This window comes from Salvelinus alpinus, chromosome 10 (assembly GCF_045679555.1).
Source record: "Salvelinus alpinus chromosome 10, SLU_Salpinus.1, whole genome shotgun sequence".
NCBI classification, from domain to species: domain Eukaryota; kingdom Metazoa; phylum Chordata; class Actinopteri; order Salmoniformes; family Salmonidae; genus Salvelinus; species Salvelinus alpinus.
In genome coordinates this window covers 32,330,030-32,351,508 of record NC_092095.1, presented here as the reverse complement: position 1 = coordinate 32,351,508, position 21,479 = coordinate 32,330,030, and the positions used below count along the sequence as shown (strand labels likewise).

Genomic DNA, 21,479 nt, shown 5'->3' with positions numbered 1-21,479 from the left:
TGAAATAGTCATAGGTAGGAAACACTCAACTTTACAAAAGCAATAAACCAAGCTTTCTCGTTCAGCATGTGCCGCTCTCTGTTGACAACATTTTGTGAAAATCACCCAAAAATGTTGTTATTTTTTTGTTGTGGTCTAGGTTTTGTGGGGAATCACTCTGAATGATTTTAAGGAGATTCATTTTCTACATATTTGTATATATATATTTTTTTCTTTACCATAAACCCTATTGCAGTTATTTTCAATAGTATGTTGAATATACAGAACACTCATGTTCATATCATGTGTGCCCTCACTCCCTCCATAGTTCTTTCTGTCAGATGAAGATCGCCTGGCCACACCTACCACAGACAGCCCCCACCCTGCCCGAGGGATGGAGGTTGTGCCTCAGTCGGCCGTGGGCACCGAACCTGAAGATGCCGCCTCCACTGAGTGAGTACACCTCTCTGAATACACCCATATTTTTATTTCATTATTACCGTAATGAGGTGATTGGGTGAGATCATTTTTGCCAGTTGAAGTGTCACCCTGCTTTGCGTCACAACACGACAAGGACTCTTTTGTAGCACTTAGCCTGATACTGCTTGCTCTGAGGCGTTCTCAGTCACTGATTGGATGAGAGAAGTGGTGTGTGTGTGTGTGCGTATGTGTGGTCTCACCCAGGCCGGCCGGAACACACTGTACGTTACCATGTTCCCGGCATCCAGGCAGCCTGCAGGGTTCTGATCTAATAGGACACGATTCATCCCCTTGCAACAACACAGAGCCATATTTCACCTGTCTGACTGTCTCCATAGAGAACAGAACACTGACCCTTCCTACTAACACACCTCTCCCTCCCTCCACCTATGGTATTTAGTCTCAGGACACATTAGTGCTTTGTCTTTTCTTCTCCTTTCTCCAGTCTGCCGAAGTTTTGCTCTGTGTGGACTTCCTCCTAATAGTACTACTAAAACTGCAAAACTATACATTGGAAGATAGAGATGTCAAACAAGTGGATTATTCTGACTGCGGAGGGAACTTCTGAAAATAGTTGAGGAAAGTAACGGCCAAAGTTTTTTTTTCTGAAACAACCATAAACTGCTTAGGAGACAGTTTGACGTCTTTAGGTGAGTGTTTGTCGGTTTTGGGAGTGATCTGTTTGCTGGACTGACAAATTTTAAGTGGGCATCTTCACTCCTTAGTTTATGATGACATTTTTATGATGATTTAGTGCACCTGATTTTTTTTTCTTCTCCTGTGAAATTGGCTTCCTGTATGTTTGTCCCAAGGAATGTTGAGGGAGACCAACAAACCGTTCTCTTTTATCTTGGAAAATGTGAATCTTGTCATCTATTGGCCCCTAAATTAAAAATGAGTTAAGTTGTTTAGCCCACTTCAGAGCCCTATACTATGAATCAAGTTTGAGGAGTTAGCAAGGTCAACTCTGAGATCAACTTGGGATAACCGGTACCACAAAAATGGCGTAGCTTTTAGCCAGGGACATTTCTATGGCAACATATCCTTCAGAACTAATCTGCTCCGAGGCAGGCTAAATCAGGGCTAACTCCATTTTATCCTGAAGTGTCTGAGCCACGAGTTGAGGACCAATGAAAACCGATTCTCTCCCTCTCGCAAAGATTGTGTCATCATACACTTCATTTGAGGAAGACTACTGATTTTAAATATTTTATTAATCAAATGTACTTTTTTGTGTTAAAAAATGCCTATCATATTAGTAATGACATTTAGTAATGACAGCATTTGCTTTCTGAACTGTACATTTCGCGCAATTGTGTTTTGAAATTTGTTAGCAGGCTAACTGACAGCCAACCATAGACACACAGTATAATCCATAGATGGCAGTTCCCATTCAAGTCAATGACACTGTCGAAGGCTTAGGCCGAAACGTTTGTCTGTATACCTACCATGAATGAAATAAATACTAAAAAGAAACCTGATCTCCTTTTTGAGTTGAGCTACACAATTTTGGAAGCCATTGCTCTAGTGTACCCTTGAGTTTAACAGTCAAATTGCCATGGTTCGAGGTTCCAAAACCCTAATGGATTATGTCTATGATCACAATGCAATAAGCTATTCCACAGATCGAAGGAGCACTATGAGTGGGGAAAAAGGTGCTCTTGCATTGATAAGCACACTAAAGACTGAATTAATGATAAATCATAATTTATAGACCACACATTTCTATTTCATACCATAGCCTGCTGATTTTGCCAGAACTTTTTCTATCATTTAGATTTTGGCACAAATGAAAACGTGGCACTGACTCACCCATGGATTGATGTTTCAGCATTGTCTCAATGAAGAGTTCGGGCGTTACAAGCCTGCTAGAGTTGGAGGGAGGCGGACGAGCAATATCCACCATCGTAGTACGGATGAAGCCTGACCTGGAATGTGAAGCTAACTGAAGCTGGCTAGCTTTATAAAAGCCTGAGTAGATCTAGCTTGCTTTCTTAGTACACCCCTCAGGCTCACGTCTTAACTTTTATTGACCTTAAAGTTATTAACTCTGTTCTTTCTCTCTCTCTCCTCTCCCAGAAAGCCCTGTCCGACCTTGTCCAGCAGTGACCCATCCGACCCTGCCTCTCTGACCCGCATAGCCAGCCGCAGCTACGACCTGCAGGAGCGTCGGCGTACGGGCAACATGACTGGCGCCGAGCAGGCCAAGTACCATCGCATCCCCACGGATGAGAGTGAGGCGCAGACCCTGGCCTCGGCCGACTTGGACGGCATTAAGAGTGAGTCTGGGGAAATGGAGAAACATCACGTTACACATTTCGGCTTGGTTTACAGATTAAGCCTAATCACGGACAAAAAAGAATCTCCATTGAAAATGCTTCTTAGTCCAGGTTTAGGCTTAGTCTGTGTCCGGGAAACAGCCCCTACATGTTCAGCCATTCATTTGTTGTCGACTGAACTGAAGCAATGTTTTAGTGCTTGCTTTATTGTATGTATCATTAAATTCAGAAGACATGTTGGTTCTCTCTTTTATGTTCAAACTTCTTGTACATTTACAGGCTGTTTTGTCCATTGGGAGATTTGTTCAGAAGCCCAGTACTCTAAACTCTCCCAGACCTTGGAGTGCTGCAGTCATCTGCTCTGCCAGATTAACTTTTAAAGACGGCTGTGAGTGTATGTTTGTGCGTGCAATTCGGCCTGTTTGATATCCCACATTATTACCCTTCCAGCTGAGCACTGTGATTAGAGTGGAAGAACAGTCTTTGGCTCCACTGAAGGTCGGAATGCTCAGGACAGAGAAAGAAAGAGAGGGGGGCACACAGGGGTACATTAATGAGGGGCACTATGAGTCAGTGTGCCCCCCCCCCCGTTGCCCTGTGACGTCCCCAGCTCCAGGGGCACCAGAGGGGATTTACATCCGGGGGGGGGTCGACCCCTCAGCGGACAGCGGGCAGCTTATCAGAGTGTGGCGGACAGGAACAGAACAGGAGCGAAGTCCTCTAATTAAATTAGCCTGTTCCCGCTGTCAGCTGAGGCCCTTGGAACCAGGCCCAAGCCAACCTGGTGGCTAATTGAGAATGCTGCCCTTCTGGTTCACAAGTCCTGAGTCATTAGTGACAATAAAACAATGGGGAAGAGCTAAGTCATCTGAAAGAACAACATGAGAGGGAAGCTGATGAGATGCATGGAGATGATCTGATGTAGGTGATGTAGGTCCAGTGCCATCTTGGGGCTACGTGACATAGATGGTGTGGCCTTTGTCCTCTCAGCGTCAGAGCATAGAGATCCTATTACATTACTAGTCATGAACCCTTCAAGTTTCAGAATGGTCCGAAAATGACATGGGTGACGCATTTTATTTGGGTATTTTAATTCCTCATTCTATGATCTTTTATTTTCTTCCCAGAACTGCAAAGCAGCCTGGGAAAGTGCCTTCGCGGCTGGCTGTTGCTCAATGATTGGAATGATTAGATCACTCTCTCCTTCCCCTTTTTGTTCAACCCTCCGGTTGTTAGCACCTCCGCTAGCTAATGCGCTCGGACGGTTTCTACCTCAACCAGGTCAGGTGGTGGTCCATGAATGGCAACTTTTTTCCCTCGCTTTTCTTCGAGCTCCAGTCCTGGACACGCAAGGACTGGATCTTGAGACTGTAGAAGTGACTGTTCCTCATACCCATGCCAGCTTTATGCCAGCACTGCGCACACCTCCAAGCTCCTCTCCTTCAAGAGTGTTATCCAGTTAGGCCCAGTCCCACTCTGGGTCTGCCCAGACACTCATGCGTGCACCAGGAGCCAGACACATCGTGGAGCCTCTAGGGCGGACTAACGGTTCCAGTGGACATTGCGTTGAAGTCGGGACAAGTTACAACAACACCTTACAGCAAAACCTGGACAATGAACAAGAGGCTCACATGACAGAAGATTATACTTTGTTGCTCTCCAGTTTCACTCGCTGGGTTTTCCTAAAAGGACCAACAGGACAACTTGTTCATTAGGAGAAAATGCTGTCATTTTTTCCAAACCCTCAGAGTTGATGAAGGTGCTCAATGACCAGGGTGTTTCTCAAATAGGGAAAGAGGCCACTGATAAAGGTAAGGTTCCTACCTCTAACAGGATCATCGCACCCGTTGCCACTACCCTCTCAGATACACCTGAGAGACTCTCTGCCATCCAGCCTCCTTGTCCAGGTTGTCCTTCGTTTGAGGCCAGTCTGGTAACCCAACCCCACAGCAAGATCAGGTGAAAAAAATCAGCTGCCTGGCCTATGAGTGTGGGACTCTGAGATTTGACCTGATGGCGGGGACGTCATCCCAGAGCCAAGAGCTCACCGTTAGGAAGATCAATTCTTCAAAAGCTACAACGGATTCCTGACCACTTTTAGTCAGTGTTTGGGATCACAATTGCCACCACAGTCATATTCAAAACAAAGAATAAGGGGATGTCAATACATGATAGATCAATATATAGTGACAATCATGAAACTCTATTGCGATGCCTGTCCATAGATGGTGATTTTGCACTCACCTCTCACCTTTCACTCCTCAGGCCATCGTTTTGAGGATGTCCCTGGGGTACGGAGACACCTGGTCAGAAAGAGCACCAAGGGCCAAGTGGTGCATGTCGGCAAGGACCACCAGGAGACCAGCATACGCAGTCAAAAAAAGGACCGGACCCCACATGAGGTGAGCGTCCGAAAAAACGAGCAGTAGTACCCACTCTTTTGCTTGTGTTGGGAAACAGTGTCACATAGTCCCTTGTTTCAGATAGTATGATTGGGTTTTATTAATTTAGATGGTTTTCATGGATTTCCTGACGTTTTTGGCAAGGATGAAGATTTGAAGGTTGATGTTGCTGCTTGTTTTAAGACATTCCATGCAGGACACGTGTAGGTGAAGTTCTTCTTTGGAGACCAGTTTCTATGTTTTGCTCAGTTTAGACTAAGGTAAATAGGGTTCATTGTTTTCTCATTGTTTTCCCAATCAACTGGAAAATCCAGCCAATTTTTTTCCCCTCGTTCTCTGTCTGGGAGCAACCCCCCTACAGTATCTTATGTGGATAGGAGAGGGGGCAGAACACAATTAAAAATGAATTAATTTGTTATTTTCTTTCACACATCCAAAAGAAAGAGGCAGCGAAGAGTTCAGGTAACAAGACACCCGGTGCTCCCTGAGAGAGGGAGCCATGTTGTAGTAACACACACACACAGAGGCCCCCAACAACAGGTTCCTCTCAGGGTAGAGAGTGTGTACGAGCTACAGTGCGTGTGTGTGGGGAGATGTAAGGGTCGCCTGCTCTGTGCGCGGGTCTGTGTCAGTGTGTTGAGCCCACCCTCTCGCTCCTTCCAGTCGTTACCGCCAGTGGTTCTGTACCGTTCTGCCTCCCGGCCAGACGGAATGGTCTTATTGGACTACTCCGGCCATATGGCCCGGCCCCAGACGGTGAGGTGGCTTAGCCGGCCAGACACAGGTTCCAGGAGTGTGGGTTTGCATGTGGCGCCGTGTGTCTGCACGTGAGGGTAGGTACAGTATGATCACTCGCTAATCATCAGTTATGTTGTTGGCTTGGTACTAAAACAGGTAGTGGTGGGTTGGGTCGCACTAACTCACCAGCCTAGTTTCTCTTTAACCAGCCTGTTGTGACGTGATAAGGCTGTAATGGTGCGATACTGTGTTTCTACTCATCAGAGTCTCTGCTATTCTACTGTATTTCTACTCAGAGTCTTTTATTTCTACTCATCAGTCTCTACAATTTCTACTGTATTTCTACTCATCACAGTTTGTGGATGTTCGGGAAGAACTTAATCTCAACTGTGGTGCTCATTCAAATGGTTTTGACTGAAATAATGTTGCATTTACTAGTTGCTTCGGCTAGTTTCTGTCCGTGGCCTATATTTGCGTAGTGTATTGACTTTGAGGATAATTTCAATGCATGTTTATTGGGTGTTCCTAATATAACCGAGTAACACTGTTGAGTGTGTTTCTGTTTGACGGCAACATGCACCGTATACTTGGGTTCAACTACTATTTTAAAATCTTTAAAATCTTTTGAACATTTGTCCAGCCTGCCTGGAATGCCAGATGGACTGGGTTTGCAGTTTGGGGACTATTTTATTGGTCCATTAAGCCAGGCAAGCTCATTCAACCACAAATAAAGTATTTAAAGTAGTAATTGAACCCAGGTCTGATGCATTCTGCATGGTTTTCAGAAGTCAATAGGTTCAAGGCCTGGTGCCAACTACTTTCACGCTTGACATTTTGAAGAGTGAAACTAGATAAACACATATGGACACGTAGTTCTCTGGATATGCTTTCCCTTCCTTTATAATGTTGACTGTCTTTAAAGAAACAGCATGATCCTGAGAAGAGCTAGCGTTCATTCTAAAATAACAGAAGAATATGGACAAAAAAGTGCTATCCTGGATCCTTGGGACGTCCCTACCCTAAATCCTAACCCCTACCCTTGCCTAACCTTAAATAGAACCCTTGTCTAACTTTAACCCTTACCTTAACCATTTTACATTTCAACTTCAACTGGGTAGGGCCATCCCAAGGATCCCGGATAGCAAGGACCGAAGCAGATCTAGACACATTTAAGCTAATCGAAAACAATTTCCCCTGATAGTTCAGTTATTCCAATCCTCACTGAATCTAATCAAGTTTGCTCAATAATAACTTGGTTTGAAGGAGATGCTGGTTTGAACATTTCAGACTCCTGGATGTGCATGGGCATCTACACAGAACATGCTAATATCATGGATATTGACTTGCATTGGTTTTTGGACAAACATGCTACAAAGTTAGCAATTGGAGACAGTGGTCACTGGCCAGGTAAACAAAAGAAAGGATTACTGTCTTACCTTGTACATAGACTGCTTACAGGGTAAGGAAACCAATATGTAATTTGGGTGAACTATCACTTTAGCGTCCATCTCTCCCTCTCAGGTGTTTGTGGAGCTGAACGAGCTGATCATGGATAAGAACCAGGAAATGCAGTGGCGGGAGACAGCGCGTTGGATCAAGTTTGAGGAGGACGTGGAGGAGGAGACGGAACGCTGGGGCAAACCCCACGTGGCCTCGCTCTCCTTCCGCAGCCTGCTGGAGCTCCGCAAGACCATCTCCCACGGTAGGAGAGGAGGAGAGGAGAGGGAGAGAAAGAGTGTGTGTACATCTGTGTTTGCCCTCACTGCAGTGACCCTAGTGTGCCGTGTCTCATCTGCCACCCAGGGGCGGTGTTGTTGGACCTGGACCAGAAGACTCTGCCTGGCATCGCCCACCAGGTGGTGGAGCAGATGATCATCTCAGACCAGATCAAGGCTGAGGACCGCGCCAACGTGCTCCGAGCCCTGCTTCTCAAACACAGGTACAGCACGACCACTACACCTACAAATCGTCTAGGACAGCTTAGTGAAAAAGACACTCTTAAGACGATCTCATCTCTTAGTATGGAAGTACGGAATACTGCCGTAGTTTTAGAAAATTAAGTGTTTGGACATTACTGTATTTATACTCTGGCTGTTGTTTTTCAACAGGATACATAAAACAAATCGCTGGAGTTCGTCTAACATTCTGATCTCATAGATGAAATGGCATTATTAGTTCAGCATGTCAATTCACACTGAACTTTCCATGCCTGTCCCCCACGCCGCCTGCTTCCTTGGTAGGTCCCACCTTGCCCTCTCTCACGCGATGTATCTCCTGCTCAACCTCTGTGTGCCTTTCCCTCCCTCCCCCCGTAGTCACCCGAGCGACGAGAAGGAGCACAGCCACAACCCCTTCCCCAGGAACATCTCTGCGGCCAGCCTGGGTAGCCTGCTGCCTCACCACCACAGCTCCAACCACATCCACCAGCCAGAGCCCTCCGTCACAGAGCCCCTCATGGGCTCGGCCAGCTCGGCGGAGCAGGAGACGCGCGTCGACGTGGAGAAGAACGACGTGCAGGTACCTACAGCTCCGGGTTGATTGATACTATGTGGTTTACTGTGGCGAATGTAGGTTGGATAACTTATTTGACTGACAGAGAGAGCAGGCAATAACATTGTGGTGGAGACATGTTTATTTGGATAGATATGTATCTTCTAGCAGTACATGGTTGAGTCCCTTTTTAATGGTTAAGGTCTCCCGTTGGTCAGCTAGACAGAGACCTGCGTTAACTACGTTATGATTTGGTGTTCTGCAACAGAAGGAGTCGACTCCAAATATTGGCATGCACAGGTCCAAGTCCAAGCATGAGCTTAAGCTGCTGGAGAAGATTCCAGAGAACGCTGAGGCCACTGTTGTCCTTGTGGGTGAGTTGAATTCTTTCAAGAAAGTACCCATTGTTAACTGAAAACGAACCAGTAAATACTGGCTGAAACAGGAGTGTAAAATATTGCAGTTTCCCAGATACTCTGTTCCTCTTTCCAGGCAGTGTGGACTTCCTGGAGCAGCCCACCATGGCGTTTGTCCGGCTGCAGGAGGCGCAGGAGCTGGACTCTGTACTGGAGGTCCCCGTGCCCGTCAGGTTCATCTTCGTCCTGCTGGGACCCTCCAGCACCAACATGGACTACCACCAGATCGGACGCTCCATCTCCACACTCATGTCTGACAAGGTCAGCGTGGGACCAATTTAGAGCAGACCAATGGATAGAGTGCAATAAAAAACATTCCGTGTTGTAATTTCACTGTTTTCAGTTTCCATTTATGTTTTCATTTGGTTTAACTGTTGTTACCTCTGAAACCTCACACAGGATGATGAGTATAAATCCTAATATGTCGTGTGTTTCCTTCCCCTTTCCATGCAGCACTTCCATGAGTCGGCCTACCTGGCGGATGACCGTCAGGACCTGCTCAACGCCATCAACGGCTTCCTGGACTGCAGCATCGTGCTGCCCCCCTCAGAGATGGGCGGTGAGGAGCTGCTCCACTCAGTCTCTCGCTTCCAGAAGGAGATGCTCCGCAAGAGGGAGGAGCAAGGAGCCCTGCTGGCCAAGGAGCCCAAAAGCCAGGAGGAGAAAGGTGGGGGAATTCTGACATTTTGGTCACAGAGAAAGGATGTCCTAGAAACTTTCCCAGCGTCTCAGACCGTTACCTGGATGATAATGTTTTAAGTTTCCTTTTTTTTCTTCAAACCAACTGAATTTTTCTAGTGCAGTATTTGAAATTGAAGTCCATGTTGAAACGGTCTGTGTTCATGTCTTCCAGAGGCCCTTCTATCGCCCGGGAAGCCGGGAGACGACCCCCTGCAGCGTACGGGACGCCCCTTCGGCGGCCTGATCCGGGACGTGAAGCGCCGCTACCCAAAGTACGCAAGCGACTTCAAGGACGCGCTGAACGCCCAGTGCGCGGCGGCCGTCATATTCATTTACTTCGCCGCTCTCTCCCCAGCTATCACCTTCGGAGGCCTCCTGGGTGAGTCCCCCAGGGGTTTAAGATGGCTAGCAAATTCTGGCACATTAACAGAAATGTTGATGAATGTACATTGTCCCTGTGTAAGTTCATTAAGTAAGGGGAACAATGAACAGGATGAAAAAACTAACCTCACCACAAATCCACCCGATACCAATCTACCCCAACCAACACACAACCAGACACTTAGCATGTGTTTAAGTCAGGCATTGGAGCTGTATTGAATGCTATTTACTAATGTTTTCAAATAATGTTCTTAGGTCGTTTCCTGAACGTTGCCTGTGCGGTTTCTTGACTGTGTGCCTTGTGGTAGGTGAGAAGACTGAGGGTCTGATCGGTGTGTCTGAGCTGATCGTGGCCACAGCGCTGCAGGGCATTCTCTTCTGTCTCCTGGGGGCCCAGCCGCTCCTGGTGGTGGGATTCTCTGGACCCCTGCTCGTCTTTGAAGAGGCCTTCTACTCTGTGAGTTAACTCAAACTGGATTCGGAGATGACATTCTTAACTACCACTGAAGAATCCCTTTTGTATTTCCCTGCCGTTGATGGTGTGTGTAACAATCATGTAACAATCCTTCCGTCAGTGTCATAACTTGTCACACCCTCTACCACTCTAGTTGCTTGTGTCCTAACCTCTCTCGCTCATATATATATAGTTCTGTAAGGGGAACGGGGTGGAATACCTGACGGGCCGTGTGTGGATCGGCTTCTGGCTCATCATCATCGTGGTGATAATGGTGGCCTTGGAGGGCAGTTTCCTGGTTCGCTTTGTCTCGCGCTTCACCCAGGAGATCTTCTCCTGTCTCATCTCACTCATCTTCATCTTCGAGACCTTCTCCAAGATAGGCAAGGTACTGTAAACCTGGCGCTCAGTTGACTATAGTATTGAAACTGATAGAAACTATTTAGTGCCCTTATTAATGCTAAAAGCACTTGAATTTGTAGAGGGGGGATCAAATCTGTCTCTAGATTGGACTATGCTCAGAACATGGGGTCGAAATAATACATTGCATAATATGATGCAAAATGCATCTTACTGTGACACATTCTGTATTTTTTAAGTTCTGTATCTTATACTTGATTGTTGACATACAAAACATTTTGGGACCGTATCTACAGTGAACTAATAAAACAAAATACCAAAAGATAGTTTTTGAGTGGTATTTTCCTTTAGACGGGTACGTATTTTGTTATTTGAGTGGCCCTGATCCGAGAACAAAGTGAATGGGACAGAAAGCCCGGCTATAATCCGGCCTTATGATTTCAGGAATGTTACTATTTTCAGACCTTTGCCAACACAAGACTTTGAAGGGATTATTTGTCTATGAATTAATCTCCATTCTCAGAACGTGTTTGTGCGGGGACCTTAAAGGTATAATGTCAGTTTTAATCTCTCTGAAGTCGTGTTGAAGTGATCTCGGTCGGGGGGAGGTAGTGTGTGCGTGCCTGCGAAGCGGTGCTTTAATGCGAGCCATTTTTCTGTGTTGCCGGGCAGATTTTCGTGGAGCACCCGCTGCAGCGCTGTTCCTCTGACAACAGCACAGCGGAGAACTCCACAATGGAGAATAGCCCCCTGGAGCTGTTGCTTGGCAACGGCACCATTTCGGTGGTGCCGGTGAAGGTCTGGAAGGAACCCAACACAGCACTGCTCTCCCTGGTGCTCATGTCTGGAACCTTCTTCATTGCATTCTACCTGCGCAAGTTCAAAAACAGTGCCTTCTTCCCCGGCAAGGTAAGATACAGAAGCATTATCAGGATGTATGTCAATTTAATACAAACTTAATAAGACTAAACATAATTATTTTTGAGTTTATTGTCGAATCACAGAACATCCCTCCCTAGTGTCCCTTCATGCTGTTTTTGTGTTGTTCAGCTGCGTAGGATCATTGGGGATTTCGGGGTCCCCATAGCCATCCTCATCATGGTCCTAGTGGACTACAGTATACGTGACACGTACACACAGGTGAGCAGTACTGCAATGACAAGAACTCCAAAGACCTTCATTAGTTTGTTAATTGAATCGTCTCGAATATGCTTAACTTCTGTTTTACTGATAAATTCTATAGAACCAGTTTCTTTGAAGACATATTACGTCATGTCATTACCCTCTATAACACATGTCATTTTCTGCCTGACCTTGTGTAGAAACTGAGTGTGCCCAGTGGCTTCTCTGTGACCAGTCCTGAGAAGCGTGGCTGGGTGATCAACCCCCTGGGCATGGACACCCCGTTCCCCATCTGGATGATGTTCGGCAGCATGCTGCCCGCCCTGCTGGTCTTCATCCTCATCTTCATGGAGACACAGATCACCACGTGAGTCAGTGTCACACACACCTCTCTCCCATCCTCTAGGGTCTTCTTTCCCCAGATATTCAAATCAAAATCAAAACAAATCCAGCTTTATTTGTCACATGCGCCGAACACGAGTGTAGACCTTACCATGAAATCCTTACTTACAAGTCCTTAACCCTTCTTGAACTGCACTGTTGGTTAAGAAAATATTTACCAAATAAACTAAAGTAAAAAATAATAAAAAGTAACACAATAACATCATTAAAATACATGGTGTGAATAGACGGTATATACAGTGTGGTGAGGACATGCATGGAAGACATTACATTTGATGTATTATATATTTATCAGATTTACTCAACCATCTGCCTCCCTCCCTCGCTCCCCAGGCTGATAGTGAGTAAGAAGGAGCGGATGCTGGTTAAGGGTTCTGGCTTCCACCTGGACCTGCTGGTGATCGTGGTGTTAGGGGGCACCTCGGCCCTGTTCGGCCTGCCCTGGATGGCCGCCGCCACCGTGCGCTCCGTCACGCACGCCAACGCCCTCACCGTCATGAGCAAGGCAGTCGCCCCAGGTGACAAGCCCCGCATCCAGGAGGTCAAGGAGCAGCGGGTCACAGGGTTGCTGGTGGCCATCTTAGTAGGTGAGTGTCTTGTCGGCTAGATGTAGAATAGACTAGAATGGAAGATGTTTGGCGCTTCTAAAAAGTTTAACGTAGCTTCCTCCCATTGACTCCTCCCTTCTCTAGTGATTTGAAAACATAGGATAAAAACAAAATGAAATATCTGTGACTTTGCTTCTGTTAACTTGGCTTTTCCCATCAGACTAAAAGAAGAGGCAACTGTAATAGAGTATTGAGATGCACTCATGTTTTCAGTCATTTCTCTATCTAAACTCTTCCTCCCTTGTCCTCCAGGCCTTTCCATCGTGATCGGAGACCTCTTGCGTCAGATCCCCATCGCTGTGCTGTTTGGCATCTTCCTCTACATGGGTGTGATGTCACTCAACGGCATCCAGTTCACCGAGCGCCTGATGCTACTGCTGATGCCCCCCAAGTACCACCCAGACCACACCTACGTCCGCAAGGTGACCACGGCACACAGTCACAGAGAGAAACTTAGAGCAGTGGCTCTTGGTCCGTATGCATTATGATCTGAAAGGCAAAACTGATTCTAGTTCAGAAACCCCTACTCTGAGACACTTGTTGGTTCCCAAAACCTTTTTGGCCCTGATCCACCGACTAGCTAGTCTGCCTGATACCAAACTCAAAGTCTTCCTGACTACAGAATCTGGAGAGGCTGATATGATGTTGTAGGCACGATGTGTTGATAATGAAGGGGGGGTGCATTTTCTTCTGTGTGTTTTTCTCATTCAAACACAACGCATACAGCCACACACAGCTCCCAAGCACCGCCCCCTTCCATTACAGCTCAGTGGGTTACAGCTGTCCTTTGCTGTGTACCACGTGGGTCGCATCAGCCATGCTACCGAAGAGAGCCTTTCCTGTATAATCCACTATATAAACCCGTAGAAGCTATTTACCCCAATGGGATACCAGACTGTGTATATATACTGTATGTGTTATACTGTATCATATGCATGATTTTATTGTCCCATTTCATGTGTATTACGGTAATCCACCACATTAACCCATAGTCACTGTGTCCCCCCCAGGTGAAAACGCTGCGGATGCACCTATACACGCTGATCCAGCTGGTGTGTCTGGCGTCGCTGTGGGCCGTCATGTCCACCGTGGCTTCGCTGGCCTTCCCCTTCGTCCTCATCCTCACCGTGCCCGTTAAGATGTTTCTGCTGTCACGCATCTTCACCACCCGAGAGATGCAGTGTGTAAGTTAGCCCACACGGCGGCACACTAGGCCCATTCACTAGCTTTAGGCCAATTCACTAGCATTCAACCTATGGGCCTTGGTCAAAAGTAATGCACTATATAGGGAATAGGCTGCCATTTGAGACGCATCTACTGTCTAAACTCTGAGGACATTTGAGGAGAGGGCCTTATGGCACATTATATGAAAAGCGTAGGGAGTTTCTACTTGAGGCTGTCTGATCTGCTTGTTCTTCAGGGGGGTTTTAGGCCTGGCTTGGCGTAATGGACTTTTTACCCTGTATAAAACGCTGTACATTTGATTGAAGAAAGATTTACAATTCATCTACCTAATTCAAATCAATCAATCTTAATCAACAGTATAGCTAGTGCCTTGCTCTAACATTCTGCTCTCTTCTCTCCCAGCTGGATTCTGATGACGCAGAGCCCATCTTTGATGAGAGAGAGGTCCATGACGAGTACTCAGAGATGCACATGCCTGTGTGACCCACACCATCATATGCCTACCTATCGCTGGATTCATCCCGCAGTGGCCAAACCAACATGCCAATCACTCTACCAGCCAATGAGAAGCCTGTCCAAGGGAAAACCCTATATACCCAAATGACAGACCTTCAGACCATCATTGAGCTCTGTTGGTCCTGCCTTCCATTGATTTAACCACACCTGACCGAAGGGCAAAGATGTCGTATGCAGGCTTGGTTCCCTTTCAATCTCATTCACTTGGACAGAGTTCAATTGGATGCCATGAATGATTCAACGTTTTCATGACAACATACAAGCGGCCTCATGATGACACACAGCAGCAAATGGAGACCCATTATAGGGGGCATATCATGTCATCGGGAGGGGTTAGGGGTCGGAGCACTTTGTGGCGTTAGGGATGAATATCGACTGAAAGGTCCAACCAGTTCAGCATATTTATTTTATTCATCATCCATGTTTTTATATATTGCTACATATTTTTTTAAATATCAGTGGAGGAGAGGTTAAAATTGTGCTATATAGATTTATAATTTCAAGGTTTATTCCAATGACATGAGATATATATATATTAGTAAGTTGTTTAATACACAATGATACATTTTTCAACCCTGAGAGGGTGCGCTGATTCACATTGAATATGTGGATGATTACATATGGGATACATTCCTTGAGTCAATATATTTTAAAATATTGATATTTGATTTTGTTCTCTTTTTATGTTTAGCTCTTTTAGCTCACTAAGCGCCTTATTAAGAAGACGATAACTGTACTGAGGAACGTTGTAGATGTTGCCTTATTTGTTTTAAACGGCTGTAATTTCAACAGCCACTTTTAAGCTCTGAGCACTTTTTAAGACACCAAATTTGAATATTTGTTTTTGTGTAATATTAAATTAGTGTTTCATATTTGCCTTTAGGTGTCTTAGTCTATCAAATACTAAGCTGTGTAAGATGCCTTACATTTCTATGTATTTATTTATCTCCATACCATTCCATTAGCTAGTACGGAAGGAGTCAGATTTTTATGTTTCCAAACAATTACAAAGGAGACACAACCTGCTCCGACTGATATCAAGCTAATAAGGTAGTGGAGTCCAGTGGTTTTACCAGTAGTCATTACAACACAGTACTTAACAGGTCCGCAGTCACAGCGGTCTTGTGGAGATGTGATGAGATGTGGGAATCTGTCTGTGATTGTGTGGTTTGTTCTGGACAGAGAAAAGATATGCAAAATGCATGTTTTTTTTTTTTCTTCAGTTATAATCATTTGTTTTCATCCAGTCATCATCTGTGCTTATTTGGCCGCTGTGGTGCCTCATGCTTAGCGGCAGAGGGGAACCAAATGTAACCAAAGTACACATGGTAGTACCAAATGCTTTCAAAGTACTGTACTGAACGTAAATGTAACTCTCCCCAAACTTTTTTTTTTTATGTAAATTGACCGGAACTATTTGTCCGTCCGTATATGTAGTCTTTTCACATGTATTTGAGGTACTGAAGTGGGATCCCATCTCTCAAGTGCTACACATTTCTGAAGTACTGTCTACATGAAATAGTTATACAGTTAAATGCCAAAATAATGGAAAAACCTGAGTAAATGAGGGATACAAATGATATTGAAAGCAGGTGCTTCCACGTGTGTGTGTGGTTCCAGAGTTAATTAAGCCGTTAACAACCCATCATGCTTAGCGTCATGAATAAAAATCGTGGGTGAGCTATTATTTTGGCTACCATGGCTTTGCCCTCATAAGATAATAATGCCCCCATCCACAGTGCACAAGTGGTCACTGAATTGTTTGATGAGCATGAAAACGATGTAAACCTTATGCCATGGCCATCTCAGTAATGCTTATGGGAGATTCTGGAGCAGCGCCTGAGACAGTGTTTTCCACCACCAACAAAACACAAAATAATGGAATTTCTCGTGGAAGAATGGTGTCACATCCGTCGAATAGAGTTCCAGACAGAATCTATGCCAAGGTGCATTGAAGCTGTTTTGGCTCGTGGTGACCCAACGCCCTATTAAGACACTTTATGTTGGTGTTTCCTTTGTGTTCACAATGAGGGTGATAATGCAGATGCAGTATATGTCCTGGGGGGGACATCTTTGTGTTCTCACTGTCAACCTGTCGGCATAAAACTTGTACATTTTTGGGGAAAGGACTTATTTGTTTATTTTCTGTGTGAGTGGTTTTATTTCTTGCCAGACCTCGGCCATGTAAATAGTTTTGAGTGTGGTCAGAACAATCGAATGTGGTTCAGTCATCTCTGTTTCTTGCCACCTGGTTAATGATGTTTCCAAAGTGGGCAAAGGGGTTCAGCAGGTCAAGACCATTCTCTTGCAACATTCCATTTTATCATACGTCTAAGGTAATTTGAGTAATTATATTATCAAGTGTCGGCTAGAAGCAAATGCATTGTCTAAAATGCATAAATGATACTGTTGACCAAATTTCTGTTCAGTCCGTGTAGAGTTGACAATCACCTTAGTATTGCCCATGCCACGGGAATGGCTTGAAGCCTTTTTACATATATTTTTATTATATGTACACGCACAGTACCAGTCAAAAGTTTGGACACATCCACTCACTCAAGGGTTTTTCTTTATTTTTACTATTTTCTACATTGTAGAATAATAGTGACGACATCAAAACTATGAAATAACACACATGGAATCATGTAGTAACCAAAAAAGTCTTAAACAAATCAATTTTTTTGGGATTATTCAAATTAGCCACCCTTTGCCTTGATGACAGCTTTTCACGCTCTTATGATTCACCTTGAATTCTTTTCCAACAGTCTTGAGGTCAGGTGATTGTGGAGGCCAGGTCATCTGATGCAGCACTCCGTCACTCTCCTTGATCAAATTGCCCTTACACAGCCTGGAGGTGGGTTGGGTCATTGTCCTGTTGAACAACAAATGATAGTCCCACTAAGCGCAAACCAGATGGGATGGCTTATCGCTGCAGAATACTGTGGTAGCCATGCTGGTTAACTGCCTTGAATTCTAAATAAATCGCAGACAGTGTCACCAGCAAAGCACCATCACACCTCCTCCTCCATGCTTCACAGTGCAAACCACACATGCGGAGATCATCATCCGTTCACCTACTCTGCGTCTCATAAAGACGCGGCAGTTGGAACCAAAAATGTCACATTTGGACTCATCAGACCAAAGGACAGATTTCCACCGGTCTAATGTCCATTGCTCGTGTTTCTTGGCCCAAGCAAGTCTCTTCTTATTATTGGTGTCCTTTAGTAGTAGTTTCTTTGCAGCAATTTGACCACGAAGGCCTGATTCACGCAGTCTTCAATGAACAGTTGATGTTGAGATGTGTCTGTTACTTGAACTCTGTGAAGCATTTATTTGGGCTTCAATTTCTGAGGCTGGTAACTAATGAACTTATCCTCTGCAGCAGAGGTAACTCTGGGTCTTCCTTTTCTGTGGTGGTCGGAGCCAGTTTCATCATAGCCAGTTTCATCATAGCGCTTGATGGTTTTTGCGACGGCACTTGAAGAAACTTTCAAAGTTCTTGAAATGTTGCGCATTGACTGACCCTTCATGTCTTAAAGTATGATGGACTGTCATTTCTCTTTGCTTATTTGAGCTGTTCTTGCCATAACATGGACTTGGTCTTTTACTAAATAGGGCGATCTTCTGTATACCACCGCTACCTTGTCACAACACAACTGATTGTCTCAAACGCATTAAGAAGGAAAGAAATTAAACAAATTAACGTTTAACAAGGCAAACTGGTTAATTGAAATACATTCCAGGTGACTACCTCATGAAGCTAGTTGAGAGACTGCCAAGAGTGTGCAAAGCTGTCGTCAAGGCAAAGTGTGGCTCCTTTGAAGAATCTCATATGAAATCAATTTTGATTTGTTTAACACTTTTTTTGGTTACTACATGATTCCATATGTGTTATTTCACAGTTATGTCTTCACTATTATTCTACAATGTGGTAAAAAATAAAGGAAAACCGTTTAATTAGTAGGTGTGTTCAAACTTTTGACTGGTACTAGTGTGTGTGTATCTGGAGTTAGACCTATGAATATAATTTTTAACATGAAATGCACTCATTGATTGTTAAGCCATGTCTCTGTCTTTTCCTTCTCAATGTTAAGCACTTCTTCCCATGGTCTATGTCATGTATTTGTGCCTGAATAGATCTACAGCTGCACATGGTGACCTTACATGTGTCACCTGAATATGTCACCAGCGTCCTATCTGTTTCAGTTTGTCAATGAAGTTCAATAGTTTTCACTTTTAGAATGCCCATGAATCAGGGCCCGTATCCATAAAGAGTTTCAGAGTAGGAGTGATATCTGCCTGGCTACCAAAACTCCTTGTTCCAGCCAAATGCTATGCCAAGCCCACAGACTATAGTTTGTTCTCTGCAATGAGTCTGGATCTGTGTACCTCCCTGACAATTTTTGTAACGCAAACACATTCTAACTGTTCGGATTGGTCCCAGAAACCGATGGGTTGGGCCAGAGCCAAATATTGTTTTGTACAACACCCCTCATTTTGACCTCACCACAAACGACTTCAACGATGGCAGTCTCAGACTGAAGTATGTAGCGAACCTAAAACAGCGGAATATTTCAGTTTGAGTTGTCAGGCAATGATGATATAGGCTCAGATTTCCCTTTTAGATCCTAATGAATAGGATTATATGGACAGAGGGGACCTGATCCTAGCATTCCTACTCTGAGACTCTATTAATCCACGTCCTGATCCCTCACATGAATTGCGTTAAGTGGCATTATGTGTTGTCTTAAAGGGTGTTGTGCAGATGTTTTAAAAGCTGTTGCAGTAATGCATGACCATGGACAAAGTGGTGGGAAGCAAAATATGTTTGTTTTTTTGTGGAAACGGGGATGGATGGAGGGAAGGTATTCTGTACATGATTGGCAGAGCCCACCATAAACGTTTTCTTTTTTTTTGGTAGTTCAATTTCAAAGGAAACACGAAATATTCTGGGTGTTCGTTGCTTTTGTTCAGTGTACATAAATAGTTCAAATATTGATAAGTAAAGTAACTTTTATATTTAACTTGACCTGTGCTGTAGTGTTCTTTTTATTGAAGAATTCCACCAACATACAGTGCATTCGGAAAGTATTCGGGCCCTTGACTTTTTCCGCATTTTGTTACATACGGCCTTCTTCAAAAATGTATTTTAAAAATAAATAAAGTACCTCATGACAAAGCAAAAACAGGTTTTAGACTTTTGCTAAAAAAAACTGACTTCAGACCCTTTACTCAGTACTTTGTTGAAGGACCTTTGGCTGTGATTACAGCCTCATGTCTTGGCACACCTGTATTTGGGGAGTTTCTCTCATTCTTGTCTGCAGATCCTCTCAAGCTCTGTCAGGTTGGATGGGGAGCGTCGCTGCACAACTATTTTCAGGTCTCTCCAGAGATGTTAGATCGGTGTCAAGTCTGGGGTCTGGCTGGGCCACTCAAGGACATTCAGAGACTTGTCCCGAAGCCATTCCTGTGTTGTCTTGGCTGTGTGCTTAGGGTCGTTGTCCTGTTGGAAGGTGAACCGTTTCCCCAGTCTGAGGTCTTGAGCACTCTGGAGCAGGTTTTCATCAAGGATCTCTCTGTACTTTGCTCTGTTCATCTTTGCCTCGATCCTGACTAGTCTTCCACTCCCTGCATCTGAAAAACATCCCCACAGCATGATGCTGCTACCACCATGCTTCACCATAGGGATGGTGCCAGGTTTCCTACAGATGTGACACTTGGCATTCAGGCCAAAGAGTTCAATCTTGATTTCATCAGACCAGAGAATCTTGTTTCTTATGGTCTGAGAGTCCTTTAGGGGGCTTTTGGCAAACTCCAAGCAGGCTGTCATGTCCCTTTTACTGATGAGTGGCTTCTGTCTGGCCACTCTACCATAAAGGCCTGATTGGTGGAGTGCTGCAGAGATTGTTGTCCTTCTGGAAGGTTCTCCCATCTCCACAGAGGAACTCTGGAGCTCTGTGACCATTGGTTTCTTGGTCACCTCCTTGACCAAGGCCCTTCTCCCCCAATTGCTCAGTTTGGCCGGGCGGCCAGCTCTAGGAAGGGTCTTGGTGGTACCAAACTTAATCAATTTACGGTTGATGGAGGTAACTGTGTTCATGGGGACCTTCAATGCTGCAGACATCTTTTGGTACCCTTCCCCAGATTTGTGCCTCGACATCCTGTCTCAGAGTTCTATGGACAGTTCCTTCGACATCATTGCTTGGTTTTTTCCCTGACACTCACTGTCAACTGTGGGACCTTTTATATAGACAGGTGTTTGCCTTTCCTAATCATGTCCAATCAATTGAATCTAACACAGGTGGACTCTAATCAAGTTGTAGAAACATCTCAAGGATGATGAATTGAAACAGGATGCACTTGAACTCAATTTCGAGTCTCATAGCAAATGGTCTGAGTAGTTATGTTATACTTATATTGTGTGTAGATTGAAGAGAAAAAAATGTTATTTAATACATTTTAGAATAAGGCTGTAATGTAACAAAAGTCTGAATATTTTCAGAATGCACTGTATATATTTTTTTACAATCCACTTATACATTACTAATTCAAAAATATGTTTTATAATGTTGAAATATAGAAATTAAAATAGATTTTCATCATGTTGAAACTAACCTCAGTTTTGTAACTAGGTCAAAAACGGAGCATGACCATATCTGCACATTTTCCTTTGTTGCTCATCTCCCATCCAAAAACAGACATCAGAGGCTCCCTCCCAGAAAAGCTTGTTTGTCTTTAGTGTTCATCCCAGAAGTCAAGTGGGTGGCCCTAATACCGAACAATGACCTCAGTCAGGCTGCTCCACACACACTGGTAGGAAGATGGCTGCTCTGCTGCTGCTGTTGGTTAGTGCTGGAGTCCTGCTGTCTTCTATTGAGGCTCAGGAGGCTTACAGTAAACTCCCTGACAAATACAGGAAAGGAGTGGATCTGGCCCTGCAACAACTCAACTCTCATTCTGGAGTCCAGTATCATTATCTCTTCTTC

The 21,479-nt window shown here is 44.7% G+C and overlaps 1 protein-coding gene across 5 annotated transcripts in view; it reads left to right on the top strand.

Annotated features, from left to right (window-relative positions):
• Positions 1-19,522, top strand: part of LOC139531920 (anion exchange protein 2-like) — a 99,342-nt gene extending 79,820 nt beyond the window's left edge. For 4 of the 5 annotated variants that reach the window (XM_071328897.1, XM_071328896.1, XM_071328898.1 and 1 more), the window contains 19 exons: positions 308-432; positions 2,539-2,738; positions 5,004-5,140; positions 7,400-7,580; positions 7,682-7,817; positions 8,194-8,395; positions 8,637-8,742; positions 8,861-9,045; positions 9,238-9,451; positions 9,638-9,844; positions 10,155-10,303; positions 10,494-10,688; positions 11,333-11,569; positions 11,711-11,800; positions 11,983-12,149; positions 12,518-12,771; positions 13,045-13,214; positions 13,803-13,976; positions 14,380-19,522. In XM_071328897.1, coding sequence (XP_071184998.1) covers positions 308-432; positions 2,539-2,738; positions 5,004-5,140; positions 7,400-7,580; positions 7,682-7,817; positions 8,194-8,395; positions 8,637-8,742; positions 8,861-9,045; positions 9,238-9,451; positions 9,638-9,844; positions 10,155-10,303; positions 10,494-10,688; positions 11,333-11,569; positions 11,711-11,800; positions 11,983-12,149; positions 12,518-12,771; positions 13,045-13,214; positions 13,803-13,976; positions 14,380-14,460 — 3,210 coding nt within the window. In that variant the 3' untranslated portion in view covers positions 14,461-19,522. Of the gene's footprint in view, positions 1-307; positions 433-2,538; positions 2,739-5,003; positions 5,141-5,803; positions 5,897-7,399; positions 7,581-7,681; positions 7,818-8,193; positions 8,396-8,636; positions 8,743-8,860; positions 9,046-9,237; positions 9,452-9,637; positions 9,845-10,154; positions 10,304-10,493; positions 10,689-11,332; positions 11,570-11,710; positions 11,801-11,982; positions 12,150-12,517; positions 12,772-13,044; positions 13,215-13,802; positions 13,977-14,379 lie in introns of all 5 variants that reach the window. The other variant, XM_071328900.1, reaches the window with a different exon arrangement.
• Positions 19,523-21,479: the final 1,957 nt, after the last annotated feature.